Source organism: Phyllostomus hastatus, unplaced genomic scaffold, assembly GCF_019186645.2.
Source record: "Phyllostomus hastatus isolate PE091 unplaced genomic scaffold, TTU_PhHast_1.1 phas_contig_17, whole genome shotgun sequence".
Taxonomy (NCBI): Eukaryota; Metazoa; Chordata; class Mammalia; order Chiroptera; family Phyllostomidae; genus Phyllostomus; species Phyllostomus hastatus.
In genome coordinates, this window is record NW_025333664.1 from 8320424 (window position 1) to 8340515 (window position 20092).

Below are 20092 nucleotides of genomic sequence, written 5' to 3' on the forward strand. Positions count from 1 at the left end.
TTATTTTATGTTATTTTTTTCCTCCTGGAATAAGGCTTGAGCAAGGAGGAAGTGTGATGAGAGCGTGCCCTTGGTGTGCGTCCGGTCTCGCTCTGTCCTCGCAAAGGCTGAGCTCCTGGACGGCCTCCAGGGCCCAGAGATGGTGCATCTCACCAAGCGTGCACTGGTAGGCTTTTTTCAAGCCCTCACAGCCCGCTGGTTTAAGCCTTGCCCTTCAGAGGCAATGCCCACACCCCTGATGTATCCACCTAAGGACTCAGGGCTGGTGCCTGGCTCGTGGCTACAATACAGGAAGGCACCTACATTCTTTGAACAGTGGATGAAGTCAACTCCGGAAAGGGCCCAGACTCTTGTCCAGCAAAATTATTATCCGTCTGTCCTGGACCATGAATAACGCTGTGACATGCATTCAGCCCTGTCGGAGTCCCAGGATTGGTTCTGCTTTTCTATCTTGATTCCATTGTTCTGCCTCTGGGAAATGAGTAACCAAGCTGACCTTCAACTTTTCATTTAGCCCAGGAGCCTTAGGCTGTATCTGACTGACAGATCAGGACAGGTGAGACAGAGGCTCCCTCCCAGGGCCACGTGATTCTCTCTACCTTGCTGTTCCTCTGTGCTCTGAGGAGACAAAATTTGTTTACTTTGTGTCCTCAGGTACAAGATGTCTTTCACAGCACATGCTGACCTAAAACTCAAAAGATATTTTACCTCTCCTATCAGCCAAATTTGCATGTCGTTTTGGAGGGTGTGACTTATTTTGTATTGCATTCTGGTGGCACTAAATTTTTGTGTCATGCATTCAGCTGCATAATAAAAAGGCAGTTTATACTCTTTCTCTATGCAGACAGTTCCACGTCAGAAATCAGAAATAGATCAGAGAGAATCAAAGAAGCCTTCCTTTTTTTTTTTTTCTTTTTTTATTCTCACCCATCCATGCCGGGGCCGGGAACTGAACCTGCAACCTTTCAGTTACTGGATGATGCTCCGACCCACTGAGCCACACCCATCAGGGCAAAGAAGCCTTACTTTAACATGATCACCATCAAGTGTTGGCACCAGCCTTTGAGATCAGAGATTGTTGTGTTCAGTCTGAATGTGCGAAAGGGGACACAAAATTGGAAATATAGTCGTACCTTGGTACTCGTCGGCCTCAGAACTCGCCAAACCCTGTTCTCATCCCATTTTGATGAGAAAACAGTGTTTCGGCGCTTGCTCGGGACTCGCCGCACTTGCTCGAACTTGTCGGAGACAGGACGCTGCGCCCCACAAGAGAAAACGCTTCACCCCTCGGCACTCGCTCGGTGCTTGTCATGAGTTCCGCATCGAGTTACTGGTTAGTGGCAGGCACTCCGGCAATGGTGCACTGTAGCCAAAGTCGACGTTCTCGGTGGATTATTAAAGAACAATGCTGTTTTGGAACTGCTGCTTTGCAGAAACTGGATAGGGGTGTGGTGCTGAGGGGGGGCCAGGGGGTGGAGGGAGATTAGGAGCTTTTCACCGGACTGAGTATCTGCAGTGTCTTCTTAGGGCCGGACTCTCGGGGTGGGGGTTACCTGCAGATACCTCACACTCGAGATGGACTTGTACAGTTAGTTGTGTGTGGCTCAGCTTTGCACCGTAGGTACCATGGTCGTGACCAACCTGTCTTTGAAGCCTTGCGGTTGGTTCTTTTTCTAGCCCGAGCTCCCCAGGTGACATCGGGGCGTTGCAGTGCTCTCTAGTACTCTCAGTTTTTTTTCTGAAAAGGCTATAAAAATACCGCAAGGAACAAAGCAGTCAGCAAAACTGTAGCACCTTTGAAAAGGCAGGGACACGTGCCGCCGAGGGCGGTGCCGGAGTGCCCCGACCCCGTAGTTTTGGAATGATGATGTCTTTACGTAGGTCGGAGCCGCCCTCGGCTTCTCGGGTTGACTCCCCTTCTCAGGTCACTCGTGAGAAAGCGGCAGGCACGAGGCCTCCTGAACGCAGAGTCTGTGGACGCTGCTTGGTCTGTTCTCTGAAAGGGCGAAGACGTGGCCGTGTGTCGGTTTTGCCGGCCCGGGCAGGACAGGCCGTTCCCTGCCTTCGGTCTGCGGTGCCCCCCCCCCTCCTTCAGCAGGCTTCCCCGCAGTCTCGCAGGTGCCCGTGCCGGCTCGGGGCCCGGGGCCTTCACAGATCGCACAGACCCCACACGACTGCCGAGCGCAGAGAGCACTGCCCACAGGAGCAGCGGACTTTTTACGAGGTGGAGATCAATCGGCAGGTTCTCCTGTGCTGCCCTGGAGAGACTTACTCGTTCATCCTCCCTTCTCTGGGAGACGAGATTAGCACAGCCCTCAGTCAATAGCTTAACTTCATCTCTGCTTTTCTTACCACTCCCGGCATAAATTATTTAGCACGAATGCAGACATAATCTCATAAAATTACTTCCTATCATTGTCTGGCTGTGAGCATCATTTGCTGAAGCTGTGTTGTGCTCTGACCACAAATTAGCAGAAGACACTTCGAGAAAAATCTTTCTCTGGCTTCCTTTAGAGGGGTCGAGTAGGTGGAAGATTATCACTGGTGCCACCTGATCTTTTTTTTTTTTCTTTAGGTGAGTTTTTATTTTATTCTTCCATAGTTCACAGCTTTTCTCGAACAATATAATTTTTTTAAATTCACTTTTTACCTGATGATATTTTAATCCTTTAAAAATGTGTCAGTTACCCCATCGGGGAGCTGAGTCATTTTGTGAGCAGAGACCCAGAAAGTAACAGGCTTTGTCTGGGGGGACAGGGGTCGGGTTGGGGGGAGAGGCAGCAATAACCCTCTCACCCGAAGGGCCTGCAGTTGCGTGAGTTTGGGAATTGGGCCTGACGGAGAGTGGCCTCGTTAGCACCGGGACCCGGCTCGATGGATGAAGTCATGCTCTCACCTCTTCAGTGATTCGCCAGATTGTCGAAGTCAAGTCCAGAGCTGGAAATTTTGCTCCTTTTTAACAGTGATCTAATTGCGAAAAGAGCACAGATGGCCGCCGACAGTCTACGAATGGTAGACATTTGCTGATTATAAAAATAACTGTGAGAAGGGAAAGCCAAGGTGAGGAGAGAGACTGAAAACCAAACAGGCGCCCGGGGTCTGGGGCCTGCAGGCAGCCGGAGGAGCAAAACCAGACGCAGCAGGCAGGTGGTTGTATCAGCTCGGGCTTTGCCTCCCCATACACTGAGCCTCTCGTGCATTGTCTGTAATAGGTCCTCAGGCAGAGGCCTCTGTTGGCAAACCCGCAGGGTCTTAAGCAACCTTGAACCCTGGAGACTCCAGTTGCTGGGTGTGGTGGGAAATGTTAATTGGCCTCTGAGTGCGTACTGCTAGGATTCTTATCCCTTGATAAACTTACTCCCTCTGGCAGTCTTGTTAATATTTAAAAACAAAGTGCTAAATCTATTACAAAGCACCCTAATTTAATTTTTGTGGCATTTCAGTGCTACATGGTTGCCAGCAGAGGGTCAATGTCAGCTGAGGTTTAACTCTTAATCTCTGCAATCTTTTTGTTTTTTATTGTGGGGTGTACAAGCCTAGGAATTGATTTGAGTCTTAGAGTAAGGCCAATCTCAGGAATTAGTCATTTTTCTTCGGGTGACCCTAACATGAGAAACATCCACACCTGTAGAGAATTTTTATGAGTGTATTTGAGCCAAGCTGACGACAATTGCCGGAAGCAAAATCTCAGCCAATTGAGAAAATTGGTTTTACCACTTATTTGATACATCAGAATCAAAGGAGGGGACGTGAGGGGTTTTCATGAAATCCACTGGTGATGTATCAGGGAGGCGGGAGGAAGCAAAGCTGGGGAGTCTCTGAGGTTGGATGAAAGGTGAAATGGGTGTGTTACTGTAGATGCGATAGGCTCAGTCAAGGTAAAGACCGACCTTTGTCAAGGGAGCCGCAGGCCTAGGGCGTGACTCCCTGGTAGATACGTTTTCATTTCAGACCATCCTGTGAGGCCGCTTTCTGTCTCTGAGTGGGCAAGTCCTGCCGTGGTGTCTCCCCTGCGTCCCTTGGGTTTAGGCTGTGGCCTCTTCCCCCTCCCGGATGCAAATGTAGCTGGAGAGGACCGCAGGCAAGCCGGCCCTAGGAATGCGGCGTGTAAAAGGAGAGGGACGCTCAGCCCAGCCCGGTGTAGCCTCACTGGAATCTTTTCCCCGCCTCTCCCTTTTCATCCTGAGCTCCGGCTTTTGTTCGGACAGTTGATTTGTCCTGGGGTTATTTTCCTTTTCTTCATCTCAAGTTTTGTGTCTTTAACTTTTGGATCATGGGAGCTTCTTGTTTGAGATCTTGGCTAGTGTCGGAGAACTGCTAATGTCCATTGTGGCTGGAACTGGGGAGTGGCAAGATCAGAGATGGGCCAGGTTTTATGGATTCTTCTAAGTTATGTTTGAATTTGACCTCGAAAGCAGTGGAAAGCCATTCAAAAATAAAGTGAGGAAGTACCAGGAAGATTTACATATAACTTCTCTTCAGCCCTTTTATGAAATTATAGCTAAAGAGTAAATACGACTCTTGGTTCCAAAACCGAATAAAGAATGGGGGTGCGCATTAGAATAGTTACTGAACGCTTTAACCTCTGATGTGAACATTTCTAGGATATTTGCTCCCTGTATTATATAATTGTTGACACATTTACAGGATTCTTAATATTAGAATGGCATTAGTATACTTTATTTTAGTTGGCACTTTAGATACATCCAAAATCAAACTTCTCCTCCAACTTTTTATTGTGAAAAAAAACAGAAACCTACAGACTAGTTCAAAGAAGAACACCGTCAATGCATCACCCTCCATCTAGAATCAACTATTGTTACCATTGTGCTTTATTTGTTTTAACTCTGGCTTCCTTCCCCTCCCCACTTAGCCATATGAAATTGTAGAGCGATAACCTCTAAATATATCAACGTGCATCCTTTAAAAAAAAAATGAGGATATTCTCCTGTGTAACCGCAGCACTACTGTAACCACCAAGAAAAGGAACAGCACTTTCCTCATGTCTTCTAACGTCCAGTCCGAGTCCAAATTTCCACAGTGGTGCTCAACATGCTGTTCATAGCTGCTCTTCCCCCCAAATCACATTGTGTTTGATTGTGTCTCCTTGGTCTCAAGTCTGCAGCTACCTTCCCACCCCGACTCCCCCATTACTCAACGGTAACTTTTTGAAGAGGCCAGGCCAGTTGTTTCATAGACTGTCTACGTTCTGGGATTGCCAGGTGTCCGTTTGATGTGTTTCTTAATCCCCTTTATTTTTGTCAACAGAAAGATGGCTTAAAACCTTGATTAGCCCTGACTGGTGTGGCTCAAGCGGGTTGAGTGCCAGCCCATGAAGCAAAGGGTTGCTGGTTCGATTCCCAGTCCAGGGCACATGCCTGGGTTGTGGGCCAGGTCCCCAGAGGGGGCCATGTGAGAAGCAATCACACATTGATGTTTCTCTCCCTCTCTTTCTCCTTCCCTTCCCCTCTCTCTAAAATTAAATAAATAAGATCTTAAAAAAAAAGCTTGATTAGACATAGGTTAAAAGTTTTGGACAGGAACACTGTGAAGTTCTTGCTGGCCTGTCCCAATGTCAGTGATGCCCCGTTTGATCCCTTGGTCAGGTGCTGCCTGTCTGGTCTCTCCGTTGTAAATGTGCATTTTCCCCTTTGCAATCAAGCAATCTCCAGGGAGAATTTCATCTCATTTTTAACACTCCAGAATAGTCTTAAAAGTTGGACCACGCATTGTGCTTTCCAACATTCCGTCGTAGAGCAGGCTGGATCTTCTGTTTCTGTGGACTTGGTGGGTCTCGCGTTGTTTAACCCGGTGGACACGACCTCGCTGAAGAAACAAAGTAACGCCGGGTCGTTCCGGACCCAGGGACAGACAGAGCGATGTAACAGACGGCAGAAGATGAGCGCAGGGCTCTTCGGGGCTCGGAGGGTTCCTCTCCAGGACGATCACGTGACGTGTACGGAAGACAAGCCCTCCGGACTGGAGGAGGAGTTTCGCGCCCACGGGGGCGCCCTTGCTCTGCTCAGTGCTCAATCTGCAGAGCAGTGATGGTTGACGGGTGCGCCACCACAGTGACGTTTAGGACACGCAGTACCTGACTGCGTAGCCAGGGGCAGCGGCCTCTTTTCCTTTCGATTGTCAAATAAAAAAGCGACACCAACCAACACAACAATAGCCGTCCGGTGTGAATGAATCGAAATTATACCTTTTTTTTTGGTCAGATTGGCAAAAAATGTATTTTGTGGTGTGCAGCAGAATTTCAGTAATGAGTGTATGTGCGCCGTGAGACAGAGAAGGTTGAAAATCGCTGCTTTAGAGTTGAGACGTCGTCACTTGCTTTCTCTGGTCATTTTTACCTTTCTCCAGAGATCACGCTCCTTATGTCACGTGTTTTGACAATTTGGGTGTTAACATGGGCTAGAAAGAGGCCTTCAGCAAATGCCTCAACTCCCAGAGAGTAGATCGCCCTGTTAGCCTGTTACAGTCTTCCAGGCTAGCGTTAATGTGATTATAACGTATTATCCTCACGGCAGGGAGAGTAAGCTCCTTTCTGAAAGAGGATCAGCAAGGAGAGCAAAGGACCGTCTCTGGACGGCTGCCTCGGGATTGTCAGCCTGGCGGAGGAAGCCGTTACAATGAGAAGCACCCGAGGTTTTAGGGTAATTATGAGTCATCCGGGGGTAGGCGATCGTGAACTAACAGTTTGGGGTTGGGAAAATTACTTGTGCATTGTTTAAAAAACAAACTCAAGGAGTAAATTGGAAGATCTAATTGGCTTTATTGAGCAATTCATGAAATCAGGCAGCATTTCATCTCGCAGCCAGAAGGTCGCTCCAAGGATTTGTGCAAACCGGGAGGTTTTCATAGGAAAAAGGGGTGGGGCAGGGGAGCTGTTAACAAGGGAATAAAAGGCATCTTTGGGGCGGGGGGGGGGCAGGGTTTTTATCACGCAGATGACCTCTTCTGTCCGTGGGGATGGAGAGGTCCCAGGTGGCAGATGACCTCTCTGGTGCAGATCAGAAAACTCCAGGCACGATTTTGGGAGAGTCCGAGACCTCAGCTGGATCGAGTGATCACGCTGGGTTTGGTGTCACGGGCTCTCAGGGCTCTCAGGACGAGTGGCACCTGCGGCTCCCGCGGTCTGGCAGCAGATGGGGAGGGGGCGGTTCAGAAGGCAAGAGCTCGGATGCAGTCGTTTGTGCCCCCGATTTAAAAATACTTGACTGTTGTTTGAAAAAAGAAAAGGAAGAAAAAGACACGTCCTAGGGCAGCACTCCTGGCGTGGGCTGCAGACACTGCACGGGCACTGCGTAAGAAGGGCGTTCTCAGTGCCCCAGGAACTCTGAAACCGGGGGTGCATTCAGTCGGACTTGGGTACTGCAGGACTTTCCTCACAGCTGTGGACGTGCTACACAGCGACAGCGGAAATGCAGTGCCGGTGACCCAGAATTCTGAGCAGAATGACCCTGGGAACATGTAGATGTACGATTTCTAACATTGTTTTATGCATATATTTTCCAGTCTTTTTCTTTAACACAAATGTGGTATATACTGTGTCCATTGTTACACAATGTGAGTTTTCAAAATGAAATGATGATTGCTTCATTTTCCATGATATGACATTGACATAATTTTTTCTTGTAGGTCCCCCCTTTTTAAATTAAAAAAAATTTTTTTTAATTCTCACCTGAGGCTGTGTTCATTGATTTTTAGAGCGAGAGGAAGGGAGGGGCAGGGGAGGGAGAGAGAAAAAGAAAGAACGAGAGAAACGTTGGCTGGCTGCCGCCCGCCCGCTCCCTGGCGGGAGATGGAGCCCGGGACCCAAGTGTGCGCTGCAGCCCTTGGGTGTGTGGGGCGGTGCTCCAGCCACCGAGCCCCCAGCCAGGCGTCCCCTGTTCCCTCTGGGGCGCGTGCAGGTAGGTTAGGGTTTTGCTTTGTGGGGTAGGAACCAAGTTTCCTCTGCGTCCACGGTTCTTCTGGCTGGTCTAATAATCAAATAGACATGAGGCAGATTGGCAAAGGGAAAACTAACCCCATTTAATACATGCATTTGTATGAGAACCCCGCATTCAGGGGAGAGGCAGAGACGGGATAGGAAGGGGGCTGAGGCGTCGGACTTCTGAGCTAGGGATGAGATCGTCACCATGGGAGCTTCCGAGGGTCTTTGGATGAGGAAGAGCAGATGTTTAGGAGATAGAGGTTTGCCCTGCCCTACAGGCAGGTCCAAAGAAGGTGTCTCTGGGTGGGCAAGGCCCCTAACTCAAGTTCTGCCCAGTGAAAGGGAGGGGCGGGAGTTTCTTTTGAGCCTGAAGCTGAAATTTCCCTGAGCTCAGAGTAATTTGCATATCACTGAACCACACAGCTTTTTATTAACACTGATAGACGTCCTTGGACACACTTCCTCGTTCCGCCGCTTCTGGAGGACGAGCACCCAAACGTGAGAACTGCCGGCCAAAGAGTATGAGTGTTTCACTTTGACCCTGGCTGCCAGGTCGCCCTCTGTGGGTCACACCTATTCACATCCCCTTTTGGCAGGTACGGCCTGCCTGTTCCCCAGTCCTCACCCACCTTCACTGTGACGCGTTTTTGAATCATTTAGACAAGCAACTTCCAGCTTTGTCCTAAAATGTTGTTACATATTGGCAAAGGGATAGAAGAAACTTTCTTGTAGGCAGACAACATTTCAGAGTTGGAAAAATGCAACTTTTTTGCCGTGGAATTGCATTCTTTTCCATCGTCGCTAAAACACGGGTTTTCAGCGTAGTGAGAGGGGAAGAACAGAAACAGGAAGAACTGGAAGCGCGTCTGGGACCAGTGTCCGCTCCTGTACATCCTCCTGACCAGGGCATGGGGGGAGGAGGTGCCGTGGGAACGCTGGACTCAGCCACCACTCCCCGGCGTGGTCATGGAGGAGGCTGGGGCTCTGCTGTTCTGGAAAGGACCAGCGACGGAGGCAGTCACGCTCGGACCCTCTGCGGCAAGGGAGGAGGTGTAGATCTGAGATGTATGTCAGCGAGTTTTCCAAAGTCAAGGGAAGAGAAAACAATGAAATTGTGGGGTTTTGTTTTATTACTTTAAGTTTTAAATTTATTTTGATTATACTTAACATGCAATATTGTATTAGTGTCAGGTGTACAACATAGTGATTCTGCGTCTGTGTACCGCACAGGATGGCGGAGCCCAGTAAGCCCAGCAGCCATCTGTCACCGGACAGTGATGCGGTATCACTGCCTGTGTTCCCTGTGCTGTGCTTCCCCTCGTATCGTGAGACTTTAGGCTGAGAAGGACTTTGCAGCCTGGTGATACTCAAGGTCCAACAGGAAGGGGAAGAACCAGAATTGACCGGGGTTTGTGTAATTTGTAAAAGCACAGTCACTATTATATAATTTATATTTTGGAAATTCAGTGTGAACACAAATTTAGGATTTTACATGCAGACTTCGGTGTGGCTCCAGCGACGCCTGCTCGTACTGTACGCACTTCAAGGCGTCTTTCCCTGTCTTTTCAGGGTGTCAGCGCTGGGGGTCAGGGCTCGGTGGGAAAGACCGAGGAAACCTTACCCGTTCAGGAACACGGTCTGACAGCCGGGGTGGCCGAGGTCCGGAGAGGACCCCAGAGCCAGCTGGGACTCACACCGCCGTCGTGGGCCTCCTCTGTCCAGGAACTGCCCCTCCACCTTTCTCCCTTCGGAGGAAGATTTTTTTTTGAGGGGTTAAGAGCAGGACAGTCTGTGCGAGGTGTTCTACATTTGTTCTGTTTATACGGTTTTATAGTTTTTCCTTTTAAAGCCGTTTGAGATGCTATCGAGTGTAGGTATCAGCTTGCCTCTCACATTGTTGCTTTTGAGTTGTTTCCCACGTTTTTGCTTTTAGAAATAATTTAATTTAAAAAAATCGTGCACAAAATGTCCTTGCATTTGCGGTAATTTAGTTGAAATTGTTAGATCAGAGGGTATGGCTCTTTGTCGAGTTTGCAAATCGTTTTCCCAGAGGGTCAGACCAGCTTACACTTATACCAGCACAGTGGGTCGCGTATCAGGTTCACTCTGCCCTTTTCCGGCTCTTGGAAGCTTTCTTCTGTGGCCGTAGGAAAATCAGGCAACTTCTAACCTGAGAAAACAAGGCACCTTCACCAGGTGCCCACTGCATGCTTCGTGCAAAGCTCTAATTTGTTAATCAATAGCCTGGTGTCTACTATTTATCAGACATTGCAGATGAAGAAAAGGGTGAGACAGTCTGTACTCTGAAGGAGTTCCAGCATGCTGCTGGGAGAGAGAGGCTCAAATTTCTCGTGGTCACGGATAGAAGTTTACGTATCAGTTGGGGAAGCGCCAAGACTGTTCTAATCGTGGAGGTGGAGTGCTATCGGGAAGAGTTTTGGAGAGAGCCGGTAAAGCCTGGTGTGAGCAGTTGTCATCACCAGAGCACATCTGTGCAGAGGAGAGGGGTCCGCAGGGGCAGGACTGGCTTGTGGCTCTGCCTGGTCGGCGGACAGAGGGGAAGAGGTTAGGCCCGAGAGGTGGGCAGAAGCTTTGTCTGGAGTCAGCTGCGGTGTTGCTCTCCCGGCCTGCGTCTCTGGCACGTTGGCATCAGGGACAGCTGTGCCCACTCTGCGACTTGACCTCCAGGGCGGGCCAGACTAGGTGCAGGCGTTCAGTGCAGACAGCCCCGGAGAGGAGAGGTAGGCATCGTCTTCTCTGACCCAGGGTTACATTGACATCCACGTTACTCGTGTCGAGACTCAGGCCTCCCTGTTTGCTGAGCCCTTGTGGGCGTGTGCTTCTGGATGTGAGTCATTGACTGTACTGCCCAGAACCTGGGGAGAAACATAACCAATGCCTCAAATGGGGAGGACAAGGAAAGCAAAACATGTGGCAAATGAAACTTTTCCTGCCCTGGCCGGTGTAGCTCAGTTGGTTAGAGCCTTGTCCCTTAAACCGAAGGGTTGCGGGTTCGATCCCTGGTCAGGGCACATGCCTAGATTGCAGGTTCAGTCTCCAGTCAGGGTGAACGTGAAAGGCACTGATCACTGTTTCTCTCTCACATCAAAAAGGAAGAAAGAAAGAGAGAGAGAGAGAGAGAGAGAGAGAGAGAAATGTTTACCAAAAAGTAATTGTTGGGATTCTCTGCTCTCTCAATGTCTCTCCCCCTTCACCTCCAACAGTGTTCTTTAAACACTTTTTGTGTGAAAATTATCACACAGTTGTTCCACAACATTAAAATAGATGTGCCAAAGGGTGTAAATTTGTTGTCAAAAATTTTCTTGCATCTAAAAAAAAAAAACAAAGAAAATCTTTTCTTTCTTAAATGTGTCACCCACAACCTTGGATATTAATATCTCTGTGTATACACCATGAGTATCATTTGATATTACTTTAAGTAGAACTAAAAAGTAAAAATTCCAGGATACACATTAGAACTTCCCACTTGTAAAATTTTTTATGAAACTTAATAAAATTTTAAGGATGCACGTCCTCTGTTAGGAGCACTGGAACCCATGGCTGAAGTGAAACGTCAGGCCAGTCCCGTACGAGATAATCGTCTGTAAAGGTCCCGATAAAAGGACCCGGTAAGCAAAGTGTGGGAATGAGAGCTGTGCCCGCGAGGGGCTTCTAGGCATCGGGACCTGAGGGATGGCGGAGCATCCTTGTTAAAACCTCAGCCTCTGGAGACAAAGACGTGGGAAATCTTGGCTCCACCTAGTCGTTACTTATTTAAACCTCGGCCCCCTCATTTACAAGGTGGGGGTGACACCCACATATAGAACGCATTACAGGTGTTTGGAAAGGGGCTCGGGACGTGTACACTTTCTACAGGACTCCGTCTCTATAATAGGAAGAATGGATTTATTCTTTGTACCACATCTGTTGTGCACGGCGGTGCACACTGATGATCTCTGATTTTGGAGGTAGAGATCAGTTATTTTTCAGGGTCCGGTTTTTCTCGGAAAATACTGGTCAAAAAGGTAGCGCGGGTTTTGTAGATTTTCTAGCGTGGCAAAATCAAAAAGCAACATTCCTAGGACACATTTCTGTTCTTTGTTTCCTCTTCATTTTTATTTTGTCTCATATCTTATTGTGGGAGGAGGGAGACTTCCTGTTTTCTTCTATTTATTCCTCTTCTGCTCTGCCCACTTCTCCCCCTTTCCCCCATCATTTCATTTCAAAGTGTGGACCTGTGAACCGGGGTGTAACCCCAGGGGTGGTCCATAGATTTGTTGTGCTGTTTTCATGGAGTGTACTTGACTCGGTCATGACTCCCACGTTGTGTGGTCTGCAAGGGGCTTTCAGGACAGAGAGGCATGGTGTGAGCAAGTCCAGGGACAGAACACCTGGTCCAGCTGGCCCGCCCGAGTGCTGGGCAGCATCTTTGCTGACCGTCAGATGTCCACCCCCTGCCCCAGCTGCCCCTGGATGCAGTCAGCATTCGCCATACGTGGCTTTGTATCTCGACTCCTGCACTCCATCTGTTTGCTCCGAGACTTGGCGGACAGCGCCGTTCCTCCTGCTGATTCATGTAGAAAACAAAAATTCAGCCTGTGATAAGGGTTGGACACCCAGCTTTCAGTAACCAAATGGGATTCTACATAACAGAATTTAGTCAGGTCATCCAAAGAAGTTCCTCCCTTTAAGGAGTTTGCCTGGACACTGCAAAGCCCAACTCTTTATCTGGAGCCATGCATTTGCGTAGGAGGGAATTTTCTTGTTTTGACTGATGCCTCCTAGTTGGCCCGCCTGAACTCTGACCCCGGGCCGGGTCTTCAACGTCAGATCCCTGCGCACAGCAGGCAGAGCCCTCTGCGACCCTGCTGCCCTCTTTTCCCCGCCTCCTCTCGCGTTTTTGCCGCGCACGCCCTCCATTCCAGCCACAGCGAACTGCTTTTGGTTCCTGAGATGTGTTTCCCTCCCTCAGGCCCCTTCGTCTTCATTTGTTCTGTTCCTGGTCCTGGTTCCGAGCTCTTCCTTCAAGACCTCGCCCTGGAGTCAGCTCCTCCAGGCTGTTTCTGACCCCGCCCTCTCGCTGGGACTTAGCAGCTGCTCCCCTGAGCTCCCTTACCGGCGGGTAACACACAAAACTGAGTGCGCATGCGCAGACCAGTGGCTGCCTTGCAAAACGGCTGTGCCCATGTAACTGGTGCCCGGGTCAAGGAATAGAAGATTACCAGATCCTCCTTTTGAGCCCCCCCCCCATACCCATTCTGACTTCTGCTTCTGTAGGTCAGTTGTGCTTGTGTTTGCACTTCATGTGGGTGGGGTTACACCGCGTGTGCCCTCTGGTGTCGTTTCACGCGATGTGTGAGAGGCTCACCTATGCGGTTGTACGCGGTTGTATTTTGTTTATTCTGGTCGCTGTGTGCCGAAATTCAGATAGGCTGCAATTGTGTTGAAGGAGAATTTTTATTACTTCCAGGTGCAGGAAACTCAACAGTGTGTCCCCAGCCCAGCTGGGTGGCCAGTTCTTTAGACAAGGCTACACATTTTTAACCTGGTCCCCTGTAGATGGACTTCGGGGCGCTCTCCAGTCTGGGGCTATTTTGAACGGTTCCTGATATTACAAATAATGTTGCACAGCAACTTTGTGAGGAGTGCGAGGACCAGAAAACATTTTTGAGGGGGTGAGAGGGACTGATCTATCTGGCAGCTCTGCTGAATCGTAAAGAAGAATTGCTGAACTTAGGGGCAGGCTGGCGCAGTGACACGGGTGGGCGCTAGCACCAGGGCAAGACTTGCAATCCCACGATCCATGCCTTCTCAGGCACGGCCGAGTTCAGATTCGCCCCAACCTAGGTATTCACTTATTCAGGCATTAATAATGCAGTGTCTGCGTCCCAGGCACACTGTTGTAGCCACCGGGGTGGGGCTCACATCCTCGTGAGGGAGGTAACAGTAGCCAGGCCAAACCAGAAAACGTGCAGTATGTTAACTAGAAGCACGGAGCAGGGGAGGCATGTGGGGTGTGTGTGTGTGTGTGTGTGTGTGTGTGTGTGTGTGTGTTGGTGTGTGCGGGCATTCGGGGTAAGACACCGATTGCAAGGAGTGGTCAGGAAAGGAATGGCTTTTTCCTACTTGCAGCTGGCCCAGCCAGATGTAACAAACATTAAGGATATATACATGTTTAGGATTAAAAAAAAAAAGTTACGGACTCCTAAGTAAGTAGAGTCTCGTAATTCTGTCTTTTCCTCCTGGGCTCATTTTGCTCCTAATCAGGAATGTCAGGTTTCATTATCATGTGAGGAATTTTTATGAGTCAGCGGCATTTGTTAATGTGACAGTTGTGCTACCTGACTCCTGAGCACGCGGGGCTGACTGGAATGCTAATGGAGAGGGAAGCTGGTCTTCCTGCCGGGAGACCCAGTGCTTTGCTCCCGGACACTCCAGGTGAAAGCCAGGCCCGGCCCGAGGCTGCTTACCTGCTTACGTTGGCTTCGGGCTGGAAATTGCCGGTTATGTAAACCTGCATGGGGGGTGCCGGTGGCTCATGGTCCTGAGAGAGCCCTCCGCCGCTTAGATGCTGGGGCTGGATAACTACTGCACTTGCTCATGAAAGTGTGAAGAAGTTATTAGTCAACCTGCACGTGTAGTAAACATTATTTCAGCACTATCAAGCCGCATTATGATTTCTTACGGAATTGTGTCTGTGCCTGACTCACCCTGTGCTGTCTCCCTCACCCTGGTGTCCCCCCGGCCCCCCCACATGTTCCAGTGCCGTGTGTGACAAGCACGCAGGGAAGCAGGGGCCCAGCAGATGCGGAAACAGCAGAGGATTTAATGGCCGTGCGTCAGCACTCAGTGTGCGAAGCGGTGATTCAGCCCCTGTGCATCAGGGCCGTGCTACTGGAAAGTACCGTTTTTTGTTTTTGTTTCCAAAGGAAAAAGCTCATCAACATCTTGTGGAACCTTACTCCTTTCTGTTTTTTTTTTTAACTCCATTAACTGTACGACCTCGGGTCAGCAGTTTCTGGAGGATTCCCTTATCTAAAGTAAAAAGTGAAGGTGATGCCTGCTTCACAGGGATGCGAATTCCAGGCGGGATGTTTTAGGTCCGAAGCAGAGTGCGTGCGTGTGCGCTTGCCGGTGTGGGGCCGTGGGCTGCGTTCAGCACCGGGACTGTCCGTGGGGACGCCGGGAAGGCCCCGCAGCTGGGTCTGTGCAACCAGCCGTGGGAGCCCAGAGCGAGGAGGGCTGCTCAGCAGCAGCACGTCCAAAAAGACTGAGGGCTTGCCTCCAGCAAGTTTCATACGAGTCAGTGATACGGTGTGACTCCTCTCCAGCCACATTCGTTAATTATCGACTGATTGATGACCTACCACGTAATGGAAGTTTTTAACTCTGTTAGCAGAAACCTAACACACAGCTTCCCCGAGTGAGTTCTGCAGAGACTCGCTTGATGTCACTAGTTGCTCTGGGCAGGGGGTGGGGGTTAGATCACCGAGCACCTGTATCGGAGAATTTCCTTGGTCTCGGGTCACTGTGAACAGTGCATCTCCAAGAGGGGGCTCGGGGTGACAGAGCTCTGGGGACAGACGGAACAGGGCTGCTGGTAGTTCTGCTTGTTTCTGGACATGTCACGCTGCCCCTGCGCCACACTGCCCGCCGGGGCACTGCCCTTTGTCAGGTGTAGACCGTGGGGCCAGAGTCCAGAGTCCAGAGGAGAGCAGCCAGGATGGGGCGAGGTGTGATGCTGCCGTGGGGGGGGGGGGCACGTGAAGGGGGCGGGGCTGTGTAGCCTGGGGGGCGGGTAGGTTAGGTGTCGGGTGGAGGTGAGGGTGATTGAAAATTATCTGAAGAGGGTGGAAAGGTTTTGACCCTTCTGTCAAGGGGCAGAATGAGAGCCAGCGGGTGAAAGCGACTGGGAACCGTGGGGGACCCAACCCAACGTAAAATTCCCTTTGAAGATGGCTGGATTTTACATGCTGGCTCTGTGTGTTCTTAAAAGGCACAGTTTTGGGGTGGTGTGGAAGCGTTAGATGTTTTTGAAAAGTGTTCTTTAAAATCCCATCCAATCCCAAGTCTATAAATTTGGGGGGTTTTTTGTGCAAAATTCACTTCCTCAGCCTTTTATTTCTTTCAGCATCGTGCTCATTCCTGTGGATAATTAGAAGCATTAATAAGATGTGGTTTGTGTCATTTATTAGTTGGATGACAAGACTGATGCGAGACAGCTGTTGGCAGACTAAGACAAAATACAAACAAAAGGCTCGTTTTCGATCATCTGTAAGAGAACCACCGAGATGAGAGAAGGGGGAGACCCGAGAAGTGTGCACACCACCGGGGTTCGGAGGGCCAGTAAGGTTGGCATGGCAGAAGCAGGGGCAGTGGGGGCGAATCTGCAGTTAAGAAAGGTCCATCCGGCAGCTTTGGCAAGAGAGAAAGATTTGAGAGCTGTGCTCTGGAGAGCAATCATTTAAACCACTGGCAGCTTGAAACCCTGAGAAGATTATGGCTGGAAGGTGGATAGGGCAAGGCCTTAAAGCCCAGCGGTTAGAGCACAGGTGCACCTGATTGGAGTCCGCTTTGCTGCTCACCTGCGTGGAGAAACGGAGGCCTAGAAGTTGACTGTAAACTGGATTGTTTACTTGCCTCTTAAGATAATTACGTAATTAAGTGCTCAGTAAATGTTACTTGCCGTCATCTAGATCATGTAGCTGAAATTCCCTAGAATTCTGGAATTGTGGTCCTGGGACCAGCCACGTTGCATCACCTGCAAGCCGGTTCCAAGCGCAGTTCTTCACCTCCCCTCCCTGACTCAGCGGTCAGCGGTCAGTCTGAGGGAGGGGGGCTGCTGGGAAGCGGCCTGGGGAAGCTCTGGGGAGGGACTGGCAGGGCGGAGTTAGAGACCTGCTTTAGCACAGCGCTGCGGTGGGGGTTCTAGAACGAGGAAAGGGAGAAATAAAAGAGGGGCTTAAAACCGCAGCGCCCTTTACAGTGCGGATGCTGGAAAGCACAGAGAAGACTGGGGACTCGGTGGGGAAGGAGGTGGCGTGTTTTTTGCAGGAACTAACAGCTGTTACACGCCGCGTGCAGCAAATACGTGTTTGCATGTTATTGAAGATGACCGGCCCCTAGTATGTGGGGAGAGGAAGGAGGATTTCAGGGCAGTTACATACAACATGTATAACGTCTATGTTCTATAGCCCAAGTGATAAAAAAAAAAACTCCACAGAACCACTTTAGAAATCTGATGATGGGTGGAGTTGAAATCTCGTGTCTAACGGGTATCCGTGGACTGCCTACCGGCTGTGACCAGGCACCACGCTCCCTGCGGTAAACAGAAACCGAGATGTAACTCTTGTTTTCAGGGGCTTCCGAGAATTGCGCTTTTTAAAGGATCTGAAGCTTACCTTTTCCCATCACTTTTTCCGGCTGCAGGGCACACACGGCCTGCTCCGTTCCCAGAAGGAAGGGCCGGAAGTTGAGCGCGGGGTCGCCTGGCACTTCCCGCACGGCCTGACTTGAAAGGGCCGCCTCGCTTCTGCAGGCATTCTGAATACCGACCTCCTCGGTTTATTAGTTTATGCCTCACGACATATACCTTGGAGACGATCTGGAATCTTGTGAGTGATTTTGTGTCCCCCTGCAGTGGGGGCCACCTGGGGTTTTCGATGTTGAGCCTGTGCCGGTGGGCGGGTCCCAGCCCCCACCCCCTCACCAGCACACGCGCCAAACACAGTAGCTGGAAATAAATGGACTTGAACTTCATATGTTTCATCATGTAGTGCTCATTATGTACAGGGCAGTGACAGCAATGGTGAGACTTTGTTTCACGTTAACAACCAAGTGCCTCCTGATGAGGAGCCAGGACAGCCCGAGGCCGTTCACTCGGGGTCTGGAGGGGCGGCCGGCTCTCCACGGAGCGCCTGCCGGGGCCGGGCCTGGGTCAGCCCAGTGTTCCGAGGATCCCTGACACACACCCGAGTTTCGATCTGTAAAGGTCCCACCCTGTGAGACACCCCCCTTCGCAGTGGTGAGGGGAAAATGAGTACATTGTATGGACAAAGAACCAGGTCTTTTGTTTGTTTTAAAGATTTTATTTATTTTTAGAGAGAGTGGGAAGGAAGGAGAAAGAGAGGGAGAGAAGCATGAATGTGTGGTTGCCGCTTGCACACCCCTTACTAGGGAGCTGGCCCGCAACCCAGGCATGTGCCCTGACTGGGAATCGAACTGGCGACCCTTTGCTTCACAGGCCCACACTCAATCCACTGAGCTGAACCAGCCAGGGCGAAGAACCAGTCTTTAAACCTGCCCATTTCCTGAAAATAGATGACGTGGTATTTGAGATCACAAGTGGAACGCAGGAATTACGTTCGCTTCTGTTCGCGGTCTCCAGGTTTTGAGTTTCGTGCGGGAGAGAGACTTACAGAAAACCCCCTGGAGCTCCCTTTGCAGAATGACAGTGATCGGGCAATTAATCTGAATTATCGTTTGTAAAGGACGTGATTTTCGTGTTGCTCTGTTTTTATTAAGACATAATCGATGTGTAACATTTGATCAGTTTCAGGGGTGCGGTCTGAGGGTTTGGTATCGGTGTGTATGGCAAAGCGAGCGTGTCTCGGTGGACACGTGAACTCACTCCCTGCTTCCCCCCTCCGCCCCCCCCCCACCCCACACTGCTTTGGAGCGTGGGGCCGAGGTGGGTGGGTAGCGCATACGGTTCACGTCCTTTCTCCCCAGACACCCACCCTGAACAGGAGGAGCTGGAGTCTTGGTCCACCACTTTCAAAAGGCAGCCACGCCCAGGCCTGGATCTGAGTGTTGCACTGGGCAGAGCAGTTCCTGGTTTCACTCTTGTGCAGAGCCGTGGAGTGTTGAGAAGGAGATTCAGAGAGATCAGAGGCCTTTTAAAAAATGTTTTCATTGCTCCAGAAAGTTCTTTCTGATCGTCACCTTGCTACAATACAGATTAGGTGTTGGAAGACCTGGTGGAGTGTCCTTTCTTAAATGTGTGGTTTTTTCGGGAAATGCTGGATAGTGACCGAAAACCCCCTAAGTCCTCTAGCGACACAAGGCATGCCAGTGTCCTGAAATCACTGAACCCATTGTGGGGACCAGTTGTGGCATTTGTAGGGTTTTGGAGTTGAAAGGGGTCAAAAACAAACGCCAAGTGACGTGTGGCTTTTTGCATGTCCTGTTTCAATGGCTGCCGTGGGATTCACCCGTGTGTGTCCCCCTCTCTCTTCCCCGCAGTGAACACCTACCTCTTCATGATGCAGGCCCAAGGCATCCTAATCCGGGACAACATGCGGACCATCGGCGCCCAGGTGTACGAGCAGGTGGTTCGCAGCGCTTACGCCAAGAGGAACAGCAGCGCGAATGACTCAGGTATATTTTCAGTAAAGACGTGGTCTGCTTAGAATGGCTCCTCCCCGGAGAAGGAAATTTGGTTCAAGTAGTTATCTTCGATGGGACAACGTGTATTGTCAAAAGAGGGAAGGTTTGGCTGTGTCTTACCTTATTACTAACAAGAAGCTCTTGCGAAATGAATCTTTGTTTTGCTAAAAGTATGTGAAGTGTGTCCGAATGACCCCATTGTCGCTCCTAATACTTTTCAGGGATGGGGACCCCATTTTGGGGGGGTAGCTGCCCCCGGGAGGCAGATTAAGCATATTTTAGGACAGCAGCAAAGCAGGAGCACCAAAAGCTGTTCCTGGAAGTAATTCCACAGAAAAGTATTCCTACAGCCAGCGAGGAAAACCAGAACTTGGTCGGACTTCCTGGTAACGTGGGAACAAGGGTTCCTGTGGTTTCCAGAGCTCACGCGGCCTGGGCACCGCCCGGGCAGAGTGGCTCCAGCCCGGTCCTTTCTGCTGGACTCCACTTGAACTTGTTCCACCCAGTAGGACTCGTCATTTATGAATGCCTAGCGAGCTTCTATCTTGTAATAATCATGTCATTCGGGGCAGTTTCCACCAATTAAAGAAGCGGCTTCCGGGGCAAGTTTTACTAGGTCGCCGGGGTTACTTGCCCCGGTCAGGCGCGGTCTGCACCTTAGGGCTCAGCCCCAGGCCCGCGGCTGAGCCTGGCGACCGGATCCTTCCGCCTGGAAGGAAGCTCTGCAGACTGTGCTGCTGAACGTTGGAGCCGTGGACGCAAGAG

General features: G+C 50.3%; 1 protein-coding gene across 1 annotated transcript in view; it reads left to right on the plus strand.

Annotated features, from left to right (window-relative positions):
- The window catches only part of B4GALT5 (beta-1,4-galactosyltransferase 5), a 67038-nt gene that overhangs the window by 28478 nt on the left and 18468 nt on the right, over window positions 1–20092 (plus strand). Inside the window, exon 2 of the mRNA XM_045833155.1 lies at window positions 19184–19318. Coding sequence (XP_045689111.1) covers window positions 19184–19318 — 135 coding nt within the window. The remainder of the gene's footprint in view (window positions 1–19183; window positions 19319–20092) is intronic.